Raw genomic sequence first — 15155 nt, 5'->3', positions numbered from 1 at the left:
GTCATAATTGAAAAAATAATTAAAATCAGGTTGTTGTTGTATTGTAAATCGTAAATCTTGTCCATTAAATCATGTTGATTCTTTTCATGATTTCTTGCCTTTTGGAATTTTCTACAAGCAAAATTAACTCTGGAAGACCAGTGCCAGTTAGGTGAAGAGTAATTAATATCATAGTCATAAAATTAAAATAATAGGCAGCTCTGTCTTTCAAAAATGTCTTCTACAAATATTTCAATGCTTTAAAAAGTTATGTCAGCAGTGCTTGTGTCCACCAAAATTCATTTGTGTGTGCTGTAAGGCATTTGCAAAGAGCACCCCTTACCTAGGCCATGTCTGTGTGTGGACATGGGGGGCATTACAGTCCAAGCTTTGGTGACAGGGTTGAAACATTCCACAATGTTGGAAGTTTTCAGCCCATCTCTCCCTCCCACAATGTAGAGCTTGTTGTCGATCACTGCCACTCCGAACTGCAGCCGTCTGCCGTTCATGGTGCCGATTTGTATCCAGCTGTTGGTCCTCAGGTCATATTTCTCAATGGTAGTGGTACCTGTTCAAGTATTATGGGATAGCCATGAGGGGAGCTGTACCCAGCAGCCAGTACAACACAAAATATGATTAAATTATAAAATATTGAAATTCTGTGTGTGGAATTTTGCTGTCACTCCCTGGGAAGTTCAGTTCTCATGTGAATCTAATGAGGAAGATGTATTAATTGCATGCATACAAGATTGGAAATTCTGTGAGAGTGTGCTGGGGCAAGAAGATGGAGAATTAAGTTATGGCAGTTTTTTGTAACACTGAAAATTTCAGATAAGTTAAATCTGTTATTCATTAAAATACAAAGAGAAGAGGGATTTTTTTTATTTGGTTTGGGTTTTTTTAATATTCCTTATGAATGTGGTACCTCACAACAGTCTACTCTTTAACCACATTTGTGCCTAAACAATTAGTGATATTAGGATTAGATATTAGGAAAAAGTTCTTTATTGTGAGGGTGGCAAGGCACTGGAATAGGTGTCCCAGGAAAGTTGTATATTCCCCATTCCTGAGGATGTTTAAGGCCAGGTTGAATGGGGCCCTGGTCCAGTGGAAGATGTCCCTCCCCATGGCAGGAGGTTGGAACTGGGTGACCTTCAAGGTCCTTTCCAACCCAAACTATTCTGTGACTCTATGATCTCCAAACCAGAAAAGGTTTATATCTGTCTGTCTGAGGAACTGGACATGCATCTGCAGTAACAGGCTGGATTTTTTCCCTTTCCTGATGGAGTCAGGCAGAGCCGTGTGTGAGTACTCATATTGTTCCCACAGGTGTCTTCCCTGAGGTTCCCCTTTGCAGCAGCCCTGCAGTAGCTGCTTGTCTGCTGTAATATATAAGCTGTGTTTTCCATTTCTTCAGGTCACTGAACTTCTATTAATGGTTTTACTGAAACTCTTCATAAGGTACCAGGTCCCTGCCATTCAGAACTGACACTTTCCCATGCACTGGCTCCCATCATCACTCAGCAACTGTAATTGTTCCTCTGAGAGCTGAGAGAGCAGGGACATGGCTGAGTAAGATCCCAGGCACAAGAGGCAATTCCCAGTTGCACACCCAGTGTACCCTGGAGCTCAAATTCAGCTCAGCTGAAGGCAATCAGACGAGGAAAATAGGTTTTCTGATTTCCTGTTCTTTGACTGGGATTTGTGACTGGAGAATTAGTATTTTCAGGATAGCAATAGGCAGTTAGTGGCTAAGAAATTATTTACAACAGCAAAACAACCATACAGTAAAGCTGAAAAAAAAGGTAGTGAAGGTAGTGTTTGGTTTAGAGATCTGCCAGAGATCACCTGCTGTACTCCAGAAATATCTGATATCTCATGATATCTTTTCTCTCTTCTACATGTTTTTGCACATGCATAAACTGGAAAAGAAACTACCAACTCCATCTGCAATAAAAGAAAGTTTTACTTTTTCCCCTTTCCTGTCATCTTTTATTCTGAGAAACTGGATTTCTTTGACTGTTCTTTCCATCCTGTTAGTCTGTTTGCTCCTCTTTGCTTTGATTCCTTCTCATTTATTCTATGCTAATGTGAGAGTGCCCCAAAGTTCTCCACTTCAAAGGAAATATCTCACACACTAACTAAAAAACAGGAGAAATGCAGTAAGGTATAAGTGTGTTCAGACATACCCTGTGGGCTGTAAATTTTACAGGGGCTGGAAGATTTGAAAGTTTCAAAACTTGATGTGGTTCAGGCACATCCACATTTTTTCAAAATTCCAGCCCAAAAGTAGCTCTTTGATCTTCTTTTGATCATTTGAATTTGAGATTTGACTTCACATACCACCTGAGATAAGCACAAAGCCTGGCATTGCCTGAAACACCCAGCCTGGTGTCTGCCTTTATCACAGAAAGCGCGTTATTGCCAGAGGTGGAAGTTGCTCCTCCTCAGAGCTGTTTTTCCAGTGCACCCCAGTCTCTTTAGCTGCTGTTTCCTCTATCTCACAATCCAGGACAGGCTCAAAGTGTGAGTCAGAGCTGTAGAGGACAGCAGGGAGGAGAGGAAGTGCTGTTCATCCTACCCATCAAAAGGCAAAGGTTCAAACAACTGGCTTTGTTCCAAGGTAAGGAGTAAAAGAGGCGCCAACGGGAAGTGCAGATGTTGACTGAAATAGCCCTTTCTTTGCACAACCTTAACTAAGAAAAGCCCATTAGAAAATATTACTCTTGTTTTGGTAGATTATAGCTTAAAGATTACTTTGAATCCATGGTTGTTTTATTCCTAAATACTCAGTGTCACTAATGAATCTTCACTAATTGCTACAGTTAACTTCATTTTGTTAAACTGTCCTAGGAATTAGTGTTTTTCTGTTGTGGTGGTTATGAATGTGTATTTCACACTTTATTTGATTGCATGGAGATAGTGAGGCAGCTCTGCAAGATCTCATATGGGAAAAAGCAGTCGTCAGCAGCTTTTTGCAAACCATGAAATGGATTAACTTTTTCGTGATTCTATTAGAAGTGAACTCACACAGCTAAAAGTAATACTGTTCAGCAAGTTGCAAGACTTTAAACTAATTACAGTTCTCTGGCTCCAAGCTGTGGGTTTGAAGTTAAGGTTCCTGGAGAAAATGATTTAATATTCTGCCTTCTAAAGAGAATAGGGCAATGTGTAAAGCCGTAACCTGATTGCAGTTGTGAAAATCAAATCATAAAGACTGGAATAAAATTATAATATTTAACTTTCAACTACAAACCTGAAAAAAAAAAAAGCTGTTTATAAAGTCTAGAAGAAAAACTGCAAATATTGTTGCACTCATGAAAAGTGCAAGTCTCTCCATCTTAAATTTTATAGTAAGGATTGATAAGTATTAGCTAAGAGTTCTCTGTAGTTTAGTAATGCTTATTGGTTTTGTTCCTTTTCTTCTTTAGAAGTTTTACCAGCCTTCTAATTTCTAACAGTTAATAGACTGCAGGATTCAGCATTAAATTCATCTTGAAAAATAAATTTTTCTTCTGATTCATAAAGTCATATATGCACAAATTTCTATAAAACTTTATTTTAAAATCACCATCTGAATCAGACTTCTTTAATCTGCACTTCAAGTCATATATATCATTTACAAACTTTGGATTCTTGCAAGGAGGAAGAACTTCTAATAGTGAGGATGTTGGTTAGTGATTTGCTTTTTCCTCTATCTCATCCCTAAATTGCTGTTTGATGAAGAGAAATATTCAAACAGTTGTCATATATTCTCTGGATGTCTGTAATAAAGTTAATTAATACAATGACATTAACTCCTGAACTTACCTTTAGTGGCATCCATACCTCCCACAGCATAGAGTGCACCCACTGTAGATTTTCTAGGCTTGGTGCGAGGACTCTGCATCATGGAGCGTCTTTCTGGCAGCAGATGGTACTTCATGGCCTCCATGAGAAGTTTCTGACACTCAAGGTCGTCTGCAAACATTGGACTATTTTCTAGATCGGCCAGTAACTAAGGGGTGAAAAGTGAGGATCTTGATAGAGATTAAATCATTAAAATTGCATGCACTTCAGTAATACAAGTATTGGATAAAGGTAGGGGGAAAGGTCTTTGAGTATGATGTCTTTGCTTAATTTTTTCCTACCTTTTAACTTTTAAAAATTGCAAATGTAGTACTGCACCCTCTGAATGCAAAACTCTTCTGGATGTGAGTAAGCAAATCTAACACAGAGCGCTGGGCATCCCTGTGAATATTAGAAGATACTAAATGTGTTTAAAATTAAATGTGTACAGTACTTTCTTTTACTTTATCCAAAGTAGAATATTTGCAGCTTCAGTCCAACGATTTCTTTTTTCTGCAGTTATGGAGATTCACAAAGTAGCTGTAGGGACCTTACTGACAGCCTTGATATTCCTGGATGTCTTTCTGATGAGATATAAAAATTCTTCCTATGACATAGATACTTTAATGACACTTTTCCATAAAACAGTATGTCCATCTCTGGAACTTCTTTGCTGAAACATCTCTTTCAGTCTGAAGGGACAAGTAATGTCAGTGCTCAGAATAGTCAGCAATATTTTAGGCCCTTTTATATTTGTATTGCCGCTTTCTATGGCAATAAAGAAATAAGCAGTGGGTCTTATTGGTCCTGCAGTTTGATGAATCTAGATGGTTAGCTTTGCATGGTATCTAAGTTGCTGTGTTATTAGAGGAAAACTCTTACCCTTGCTACCCAACAAAGAAAAACTGCTCTTGGAATACACTGACATTTTTAGAGTAATTCAGAGCCAAGTAATTACACTGGCATTGTGGCATTTCTCTTTACCTGTGTTTAAAAATAATAAAGATATACACTATGCAGTTTAAAAAAAAAAAAAAAAAAAAAAAGAGAGAGAGAGAAAAAAATAGCACCAAAAAATCTCCAACCTTTCATTTTAATACCTGGGGTGGAAGCAGGGGCAGTCTAATGTAGGAAAGAAGCATTCCCAGGTCTCGTTGCCGGTTTTCCAAGTCGTGCCTCACCCACATCATCAGTGCCTGGAATATGGCTTCTTCATCTGGCACGTTGATGTCATCACTAGACAAGAGCTTTGCAATTTCATTAGCTGGGAGCAAAAGAAATTCCTGGTTTTTTATTACTTCTATGAAGTGCTCCTAAAAATAGAAGAAGATTTCAGTGCACTGATGATTTTCACACATAGAAATAGCTTTTTCTGAGATAATGTAGGCTTTGCATATATTTCATTCCTGTTCCATTTCACAGTATAGGGAAGTGCAATATATAAATGTCCTTCTACCATTTAAGGAAGATTTTGGTTGCTTTTTGCTGCCTTGCTCTTGTAGAACTAAAGAATAATGTTCATTTCCACACTACCATGCTACAGTTGTGTTTGTCAGGCTTCTTGTCAGTGTCTCCTGGCTTAGGGATTTGCCACTGGCAGGTTTGTCCATCAATATGATCTTAAAATGCAGCTTTTGAACATAAAACGTGTATTTCAAGGATGAATGCCAAGTGGGCATTCAAAGAACTGTGTACCCTCTGTTACAGATTCAAAGGGTTTGGGCCAATTACATTGAAACCTTCCAATCCTTTTGGAATGAGCTATGCCAGCTGTTGACTCTAAGATCTGCTCTTAGTGGCAGAAAATACAGCAAAGGAGACTCAACTTACTTGTCTTAAGAGTACTATTTAGGCAATAAAAAGGTGAAAAGAGTCCTAACAAAGAGATCTTTTAGCTATTGCTATGATAAAACTCACCAGCTCCAGAAATGGCCAAGTATATTAAATTTCCAGAGTTTGCAAAGAATTTTTTTTTCATAAAAATAGTATATGGTAGAGTTGAGTTAAACAATATTAGACTTGATATTAACCTTTATTAAGTATGCTTGCTTTTCTAATTCCAAAGGAAAAAAAAAAGAAATTCAGTGAAGAGAGATGGGGGTTTAAGTTACTTGCAAAAAAAATGTATGTAGGAACTCATGTCTGCATTTGAAATATAATTTCTATTCCTGCACTTGGAATTAATATATCTTCTTTAGGAACCACATTGAAATAGGGTAGGTGAAGAAATTTTAGTATTGATAATGTGTTGTTTGTCTTCAGTAGTTTCTTTGCTTTCTGTATCTCTTCGAGGATGTAAATACAGAGGTGATTAAAGGAGATGTCAACTTTGCTCTGTTATGCATATCCTGCTTTAATAGTTTGAGACATTTAGAGAATAGGGACAGGAAGGCCAGTCCATTCTTAGTTACAAATATAGCACAAGATGTTTATCAGAACCAGCTCTATCTGCACAAAAAGAGACCAGGCAGGAAACCGTTAATACTTTGCATCAGTGGTCAAAGTGGTTGAAGGGGAAGGTCTCAATTGTGTCTGGTTTTGCTGAATGGATCTGGTGTTTACAGCTCATCATCTTCTGAAAATGTACCAGTGTCTCTATTTACAGTACAACTTTCCCTAAGGTAAAGTTTTCAAGTGGTTGGGGTTCACATGAGACAAAACAGAGGGTTTTATTTGTCCTCCTCCACAACACTTGTGTGTTTATGCATTGTTATGATCTCTTATTCTCCAAAGAATTTTTCTTTAAAACAGAAAATTTTCTTTACATTTATTTCAGAGGTGCAGATTTCCTCTTCTGTCTCTAAGCTGTCAGATGGTGCAAACTTGGCAGGTGGGCTTATGGCACACAAGGTCCTGTTTCATGGCAGCATTCTTGGTTTGTGTTGCATGAAAGGTACAGGAGGTGGTTCTAGAGGTGGTAGAAGCTGTTTTCAGGAAGAAGTAGTATCAAGCTTATGCACAGTGCTGCTGAGTGTCATAGATTCATCCTGATCCTTCTTACTAGAGAACTCTTACAGATCCAATTGTCATTTCTGTGACACCTCCTTGCAAAGAATGGTAAAGGTTTGACTCCGGGGAAAGACTGAAGGATCCAGATGGTTAAAAAAAATGGGAACAAAAAAGGATCTCTTATTAATTTATTAGGTTATTAAGTCTAAGCATATGGTTTTATTTCAGTTTTGTAGAAACCTGAACCATTAAATTCTCGCAGCTGACACTGGTGCTGGGGCTGCTGGGAGAAAAGAGGTAACAGTAAAGAGGGGAAGTTTCTGATTTTGGCTGCAAGGACAACACTATTATGGATAGGCTGAGTGAACATCTCTCTTAAATGCCCTTTTTCAAATTTTAAAATATAAAGGGAAGGTAGATGCCTGCTAAACAAACCATTCATTACTGTGACAAGAAAGAGGACAAACAGTGCCCTCGATCCCCACGCACCACTGTCATTTATTGCAGCATGTGGACGTGTACAATCTCTTGGTGGAGAGCACTGCTTATTATGAAGCCTCTAAACTTGTTTTGACACACTACACTAATATTTCAAGCATAAAGCTGCCATGTGTCTTCTAACAAATAGTTCTTTTTATATCTATTTAGCTGTAGCAGTTGCTATTCTTTTTGTGTTTGAAGCTGTGATAGCACATCTTGTTGCCCTGAATATTTATCCCTCGATTTGGTTTCACAGCAAGTTATCTCTCTTTTCTGTTTCCCACGCTCTGAATATTCATTTCTTGCTTTGAGCCAGAGGAGGATTATGTTCCAGTCAAGGATGTGCTGCTTTTTAGCATTCCAAGGCTTTCCAATACATTCTTTATTTTGACTTTTTCTATGTCTGTCTCACCTTAAAATCAGCTTTAGAATTTTCTTTGTGTGGAATAAAGAGTGTAAGAATGGCCCATTGCTGCTTGACTCTAGAAAAAAGCCATGTTAAGGTCCCTATTACATTTTTTGGCAGAAATAGGTACCACTCATACTGCGAATTAAACTTCACTAAATATGCCTTTCTACAAGACAAAATTTTGAAAAGGGAAACAACAGAAGGGAACATTTCTTTGCCTAATTATAATTGGAAAGCAATCAGCTTGTTCACCTTACCATAGTGTATGTGTGTGCCACCTTCAGGAGCTCTGTGCAGCCCTGGGCATCTCCAAAGGAGCGGATCCCCAGGCAGTTGGAAGGATGGAGCTGCTTCATGAGGAAGTTGCAGCACACCTCGATAACCTGGGAGAGCTGGAGAAGGCACGCTGCAGACAGCAAACTTTCTATAGTGTCTTCCTTTAACTCCAGGATACCTGTGCAGTTTCCATACAGGAAAAAAAAAATATTAAAATGTTAAATCATTTTCCTTATATTTTCAATATTTGAAAGTTTGTCTCTCCCCAGTTCTTCTCTGGAAAGAAGTGTCCTGTGGTTCACAAATTCATTTCCCTTTTTTTGCTGAAGGATTCTCTAAACATAAGTTTTAGAAGACTTACAGGTTTTGGTGGATTTTGAGTGCAACAATGGGAACTTTTTTGTTGGAACTTTAGCAGTGTTAGATCTGGTTTGATTGAAAAAAAAAATTTTAAAAAATAAAGGTATGATTAGAGAAAAACCTTTCCCAAAATGGGGCTCTGAGGAATGTGGTCTAGTAGAGGGTGTCCCTGCCCACAGCAGGGTATTGGAAACAGATGATCTTTGGGTCCCGTCCAACCTAAACTATTCTATGAAAATTCATATATTAATTCATAAAAATAAGTGTAATAAGTTTATATAACTTCAGAATCAGAAGCTGGGAGATCCCATTGAGGGAGAAGGCAGAATTACCTGTGTAGGCGTAGCGCACCAGAGCTTTCAGTGCCTCGGGATCCACTCCCTCCATCTTGATCTCCTCCTGCTTTGCTTCTCTCACATCATTAGTGAACATGGCAGCAAAGTAATCAGACACTGCACTGAGAACCAGCCTGGAAATAGAGCAGTTTAGGACAGCAAATGACTTCCTAATCTCAATAGCAGGCAGAAAATTCAGTGTTGTTATATTATAAACCGTGCGTGCAACAGAAACATTATATTTAGCGCAGTATTCAAGTCTTACAGCAGCAAGTAATGAAGTTAAAAGAGTAATTAGTAATCTAATTTTCTCCCAAAGTGCTTGTTCAGGCAGATTTTCTTCACTGATCTTGCTGTAGTTTGACAGCAGCAAAAAGGGAATATGGACAATGCCAGCGGTTCGTAGTTGAATTTCACTCTATTGAAAATAAGAGGTGTGAAACGTTGATTACATAACATTGTTCCCCATTAGTTGACGTCCTAATTATAATGAGTGTTCACTCACAACTATGCAAGGAAGGCATAAACTGAGGCTGGAAATACCATGAAGCCACTTAACCCGTGCTGGGGAATGTACCTGTGAGCTGGGATCTTCTGGTCCCCAGCGATGAGCAGCACGTCACAGAGCTGCTTCTGCTGCAGGTAATTCTCCATCTTGCGGAACGTTTGCTCTGCGTGGTTGGTGGACTGGAAATACTCATCGGAGCCATTGGAGGTCATTCCCAGGGAGCTGCTGGTGGTGGACAGCCTGCCAGGGACAGAGGCCGTGAGTGCAGCACTATAAATGCTCATTACATTGATTTTTGCTCAAAAGGCGGTACAGAAATCATTAAAATTATAAAGCACTTGTGATTCTGGTCTTCCAACTTTTTCTGCTTCATGTCTGGAAGTTTTCATTCATAAGGCTGCACATAAAATGTAGTTTACTACAGTTATCTGTAATAGGTTGTTCCACTGACTTATTTTATCAGTTTTGCATCAATGATCATTCACAAACAGAACATATCAAAATCAAACCTATTTTCCTGGGGTACTAAAAGCCAAAATATGTCTTGGTAGGAAATATTGGATATTACATGTCTTTAGGTCTTTAGATCTTTAGGTCTTATTTCTTTTTCTCTTCTTATATTGTACATTAAATTACAGCACTAAATAACAATGAATCTAAAGACAATTTCATGAGGAGCATATAATTCTGGACAAATCACCAAAATAAAAGCTGATGGAATCAGTTCATTGTATGGTCTTTAGTATCTGAATGTAAATAATGAAGACAAAGGAAGTTCTCTGCCTTTCATGGAATTGTACAATATAAACATATTCCTCCCACTCCAGAATCCTGTTAGCTCTTCCACTTATAAATGCTCATATTATTTTTTTAAAACATCATTCCTTAATGCCTTTCAATATGGATTAGGTTGCAAATTGAAACACCTTTTTGACATTCCCTTAGAAAAATATTTCTTTTTTCTATTGATCTGTTTTTAGTAAAATAATAGTGCATTTTTTATATAGATGTATATCACACAACTTGAAAATGCTACAATATTCAACAGTATTTTAGCTAAAGATTATTTAGAAAAACATTATCTCACTTTACTATCGTATTTTATTAAAATGTAAAAGACTTGTATTTTTTAAATTTCCAAGCCCAACTAGGAAATAATGGCAGCTGGTTGACTAAATTTCCTGGTTCTCTTTGATACTATAAATTCATAAATGATTAGGAAAAATCTCTTAATTACATTAATGTATTAAATGTAGCAGAATATTGGATTACATCCACAACTGAACATCTAGTTCAAAAAACAGAGAAATAAAAATGGGTAAATAAAAGGGGTAAATCAAGTTGAATCAGTATTATAGTTTTAATTGCAAATACATTAAGATAGACTAAATCAGAGCTAGAAATTCACTGCTTTTCTTTTGAAGCTCCTTATTAACAATTTCAAACCCATTTTATTTTACTTTATTTTTTAAGAAAAAGGGGCAAACCAAGTTCACCTATAATGTATTTCCTTTGTAGTTTATGGCTTACAAAAATTAATTTGTCTCAGTGTGTTTAATGACTCTACTTTCTTATTTGTTTTCCTTCAATGCTTCAATGAAAATGAAGAAGCTGCAAAATTGGATTATATGCTCATTAGTTTTGCATCAGCTCCTCGATGCCAAATTCATACTCTGTAACATTCTTGTTTTGATATTTTTCTCTTAAGGTTTCTTTAATGATTCTCAGAAAATTATTTTTTTTTAAAAATGTCTTTTTCAAATTCATTATATCCACTCTAAGTATTGTATCTAAGCCTCAATGTTTGCAGAGATCAACTAAAATAACACTCAACCATCCCTATTGCAACTAGACAGTACTAGTTGTGTGAAATCAATAATTCCCCATAGTCTGTATATATTTGTGGTTAAAGAATCATTTTCAGGGTCCTGAAAGTCTAATTATTCCCTTTAGTCCTGGGTGCTTTTTTCACATGTTTTGTAGACTTACATTTAACTACAGCAGAAATACCACCAATATAATTAATTATTTCAAAGGCAATGGTCTTCAGAGACTGAAAAATACTGGAAGCAAAAGAAAGTGCTCAATTAATATTAATAAATACTAATATTATAATTGCTGGTTTATCTTCAGCAGCTGGTTCGAAATGGTAGGTAAAATATATTATGGAAGGGAAAAATTAAATTCAAAGGTAAATATTTATTCTCCTTAGTGTATGACTGTCAAACTCAAATATTGACCTTCAGAATGTGGTAGTGGGTACCAGTGAACTAAAGAAGTCAGAGATTAAAGTATCTTAAAGGAAGAAACCAGGAAATGTATCCTTCAGTTTTCATATTGAATTTTATTAGTGGATGTAGCACAAAGACAGGCAAGGAAGCTCCAAGTGTGCAGGTAGGAATCCCTTTGCCTGTCAGATCCTGTTCTGTGTGGGATGGATTAATGTGCTGGGAATGACACATTAAGAGAACTCGAGGTTTCCTACTCAGAAAGGAATCATGTGGCAGGTGGAAAAATATCTGTTTTTATAAAATTTATAAATTGCTCTGAAGAATCAGGAACCCAAATTTCTTAATGTCATTTTTGCATTGGTGTTCACTCGGACACAGAGTTGTGATGGCACCATCAGCATTAGTAATAGTGGCTTAAAACATGGTTTAGCCTAGAGATAGAAATCTATATTTAAATTATTCCAGAGTAGCCAAGTTCTACGAATTTCATTTTAGGTAGAGAGCCAAGTGAAATAACTTCAGAGTTTTCCTGTAAGGGTTTGTGAAGGATAGCGAAAATATGGTCCCATTTTCAAAAAGCAACATGGGTTTTTTTCAAACAGACGATATAAACTGAAAACTTGAAGGGATAATCAAAAAGCATTAAGCATCGAGATGATAAGAGGGACATAAATACTAGCCAGCATGGCTGGTCAAAATGAATCATGTCAGAATATTGTGGGTTTTTTTTTTTAACAAGATAGCAAAGCTTACTGGGAGAAAAACAGGAGTTGTCAGAAGTCATCTCGCCTTTTGGATGATTCCTGACACTATTTCACACGACATTTTCAAAATCGAGCTGGGATGGCATGTTTTAAGTGTAATAAGTATAAGAGGGATGAATAACTTGTTTATCCACGCTTGAAATTTCTCAGGGATTCATTTCCAAAGGCAGACAAAGTGCTGAAAGCATTCCAGGCAAATCCTGCTCCTGATGCTGCTTCCAAGTTTTATTATAAAAAATCATATGATAGAAACAGGGTTTAATTGTTACATGGATATATGATAGCAAGGCATTTGAATTCAGAGAGACATGTTTGCCTCCTTGAACTTTAGGCAAATTTTTACTTTTACAAGTCCTGCTTCCACCTGTGTGTGAGTAATTACCTGAATGAAACACAGGTGGAGAAATGACAGGTAACTGAAACACTGGACCCTGAGCAAGCTGGGACTCAAAACTGGCGTGTAGAGGTAAAATTTAACCTTTTCTTTAGTCAGAAGAATTAATGTAATGAGTTTTCTTATTCACTCCAGGCTACAATTCTTTAAGTTTCTGAATTATGTTAAACTTATCTTCTGTCTTTGTCAAGTACTCTTCATTAAGAGCAGAGTACTCTTCTTTAATCAGGATAAATTCACATTTCCTCATTATTTAATTAGAACGTGATAAAACATAAATGCCATTTATTTGCCATGTCCTTTTTAAAATTCAGTATGTTCTAAAGGGCCTCATTCAGTGTGACTGGGGCCAAAACCAGAAATTAAACCTGACAATAAGGAAGCTTAGAAGCCTAATATGGCATGAAAACTGCGTGACTTGTTAGAGTATTTTAATTTTGTTGTTGTTGATAAGACTATTATTAATGTTTTTACGGTGACCACTTCTCTTCTTGGATATTTGTTGAATGGGTATTTGTTGAATGTATCTATTTAACCTGCTATGATGTTTGTGAAATTCACTGTGATCAAATAACAGTTCCGTTTCTGGCGTCACTTACAGATTTTGGGTTTGGGTCACCTTCCCTCTGCATTGTCAATCCCACCAACCACCAGCAGCAAATGGGTACCAGTGAGGAACATTAGACATCCTCTAGACTTTGTCACAGCTGGAAGTTTCAATGTGACTCCAGCTCTGTGGGGCACTGTTTGTGCTTTAGCTGTGACAGGGCCAGAGAAAAAACTGCAGCTTCATCAATTCAGTTTGTTTGTGCAGCAAGATTTACAATGCAACTCATCCTTTCCCTTTTCTCTCATTTATTTTTGCTTATTTAAGAAAAGGGCAACCCCCACACAGACAGCTCTGTCTGTGCAGCTGTGTGAGCTCTGACCCTCTGTCTGCTGGGCAATGTCGTGGGGCTGGAGACTCAGAGACTCTGATTTTCCAGATCAATGATAGAGCTGCAGCATCTGTTAGAGACAAACCAGCAGCTGGCTGAGAAATAAAATATTCCAGTTAGGAAGCCATTTCTGAACACAGGTAAAACAATGGTATAGTTGATGCATCCCTATTAATTGATGCTGATAAAATTATACCACATCAGTAACTGTCCCGAACTCTGCCTTGGCATTTCTGCTGCAATTGTCTCCTTTATTATTTACTTATTACAGTGTCAAGGTTTTAGGGCACAGGCAAAAAATCTTTGACCCAAAAGAGTGTGGGAAATCGTACTATATGTTGACGACTGATTTAACCATTTCCTGTAGAAGCCAGAATTATTTCCCTGCCTGGGAAGACTGTGTGTCTGGCATAGTGAATTAATATTAAGTCATTGTGCACTGGAATTTACCATGCAAGAAATGATATAATGAAAACCCTGAGGAATACTTATTGTCTTGATTAGCACAGGTTCCAAGAGCACAACAGCAGTCATCACTGCAGTGCACGATTTCCAATTTCACATTTGTATGACATGAGTGTGTTGGAGGAAAATTAAAAGTCATGAAGGAGAAATTCAGTGAGGTTGAGTACTTCTTGCTCAACTTCCTTGTAGCCTGGGATAATCTTTCTAAAGAACAAAAAAAATGATGTGACCAGAAGGCATGATATAGCACTATTTGGAGCTGTCAAAATGTACAAAATGAAAAATAATGGCTAAATGCTGGGTAGGAGCCTGTGGCATTTTTATTTAGAGGACATAGAAAACAAAATACAAGCCAATGGCAGAAAAACTTTGGTTTTCACTCCAAGCATGACTATTGACAGATGAAACTAATTAACTCTGAGTTTCTTACTTCATTAAGCTCCTTTCAGAAAGACTCCTGATGGGAGAGATTTTGGGGAAGAGGACCTGCTTTATGCTCTCCTCTTTCACTGCTGTTGCTAAAGTGGAACAAAGAGATAGATTAAATGTATTCCCACCAGTTGAAGGCACCACTTCAGATTTTACTTTGTGACACTTCCACAGTCATGTAAAACTCTACAGGCTCGTTCCAAAACATCTCCTCACCTGATGCAGCTGATCTGCACCTCATTCAAGGCTAAACACTATGCAGTGGGGGGGGAAATGTGATTTTTAACCTACTTAGCCAGTATGCCCTGTCATAATTACAGATTTATTAGAAAAGAGTGACAGAGATGTGTAAAGGTCTGCTCAGCCTCACAGGTAGAAAGAACATGGGAAATGAAGGTAATTGAAGTGTTCTCTTCTGCAAGGTTCTGTTTGCTACATAATTTTGTCTGTGATCAATTCCTTCCTTCTCCTATTTGTGCAATTATACCCTGTGTTTCCCTCTGTTATAGCCAAATATTTCTATGTGTTCATAGGTACAGATAACCTGATACCAAAGCATCCTCCAGCTTGTTGTTACCTCCTTGTTTTCTGTGTCAGAAAACATAACTCAAACCTGGGTCTGGGAAGATATTTGAATAACTTATGCTGCTGTATTCATTTCTGGCTTAGTTGAGGGGATTTTCTTTAAAGTCAGTACAATCCAACCAAAATTCAGTGAATACCCTTCCATATTTACTGGAAGGAATTGTTAATATTAGAAACTATAAAGACTACTGTTCTTTATCTCTTCTTCTTACCCTTTGTCGCTGA

At 37.4% G+C, this 15155-nt stretch overlaps 1 protein-coding gene across 2 annotated transcripts in view; it reads right to left on the bottom strand.

The window, feature by feature from the left end:
- The window catches only part of KLHL4 (kelch like family member 4), a 37344-nt gene that overhangs the window by 8391 nt on the left and 13798 nt on the right, over positions 1-15155 (bottom strand). Inside the window, exons 3-8 of one of the 2 annotated variants that reach the window (XM_027911468.1) lie at positions 9194-9364; positions 8614-8750; positions 7903-8099; positions 4908-5120; positions 3790-3976; positions 323-547 (exon numbers count right to left, since the gene is read on the bottom strand). In XM_027911468.1, the coding sequence (XP_027767269.1) occupies positions 323-547; positions 3790-3976; positions 4908-5120; positions 7903-8099; positions 8614-8750; positions 9194-9364 (1130 nt within the window). The remainder of the gene's footprint in view (positions 1-322; positions 548-3789; positions 3977-4907; positions 5121-7902; positions 8100-8613; positions 8751-9193; positions 9365-15155) is intronic. The other variant, XM_027911470.1, reaches the window with a different exon arrangement.

Source organism: Empidonax traillii, unplaced genomic scaffold, assembly GCF_003031625.1.
Source record: "Empidonax traillii isolate 1590-97213 ecotype Southwest subspecies unplaced genomic scaffold, ASM303162v1 scaffold32:size1966603, whole genome shotgun sequence".
Taxonomy (NCBI): domain Eukaryota; kingdom Metazoa; phylum Chordata; class Aves; order Passeriformes; family Tyrannidae; genus Empidonax; species Empidonax traillii.
The sequence above is the reverse complement of the archived record's forward strand: the minus strand, read 5'-3'. Positions and strand labels throughout refer to the sequence as shown.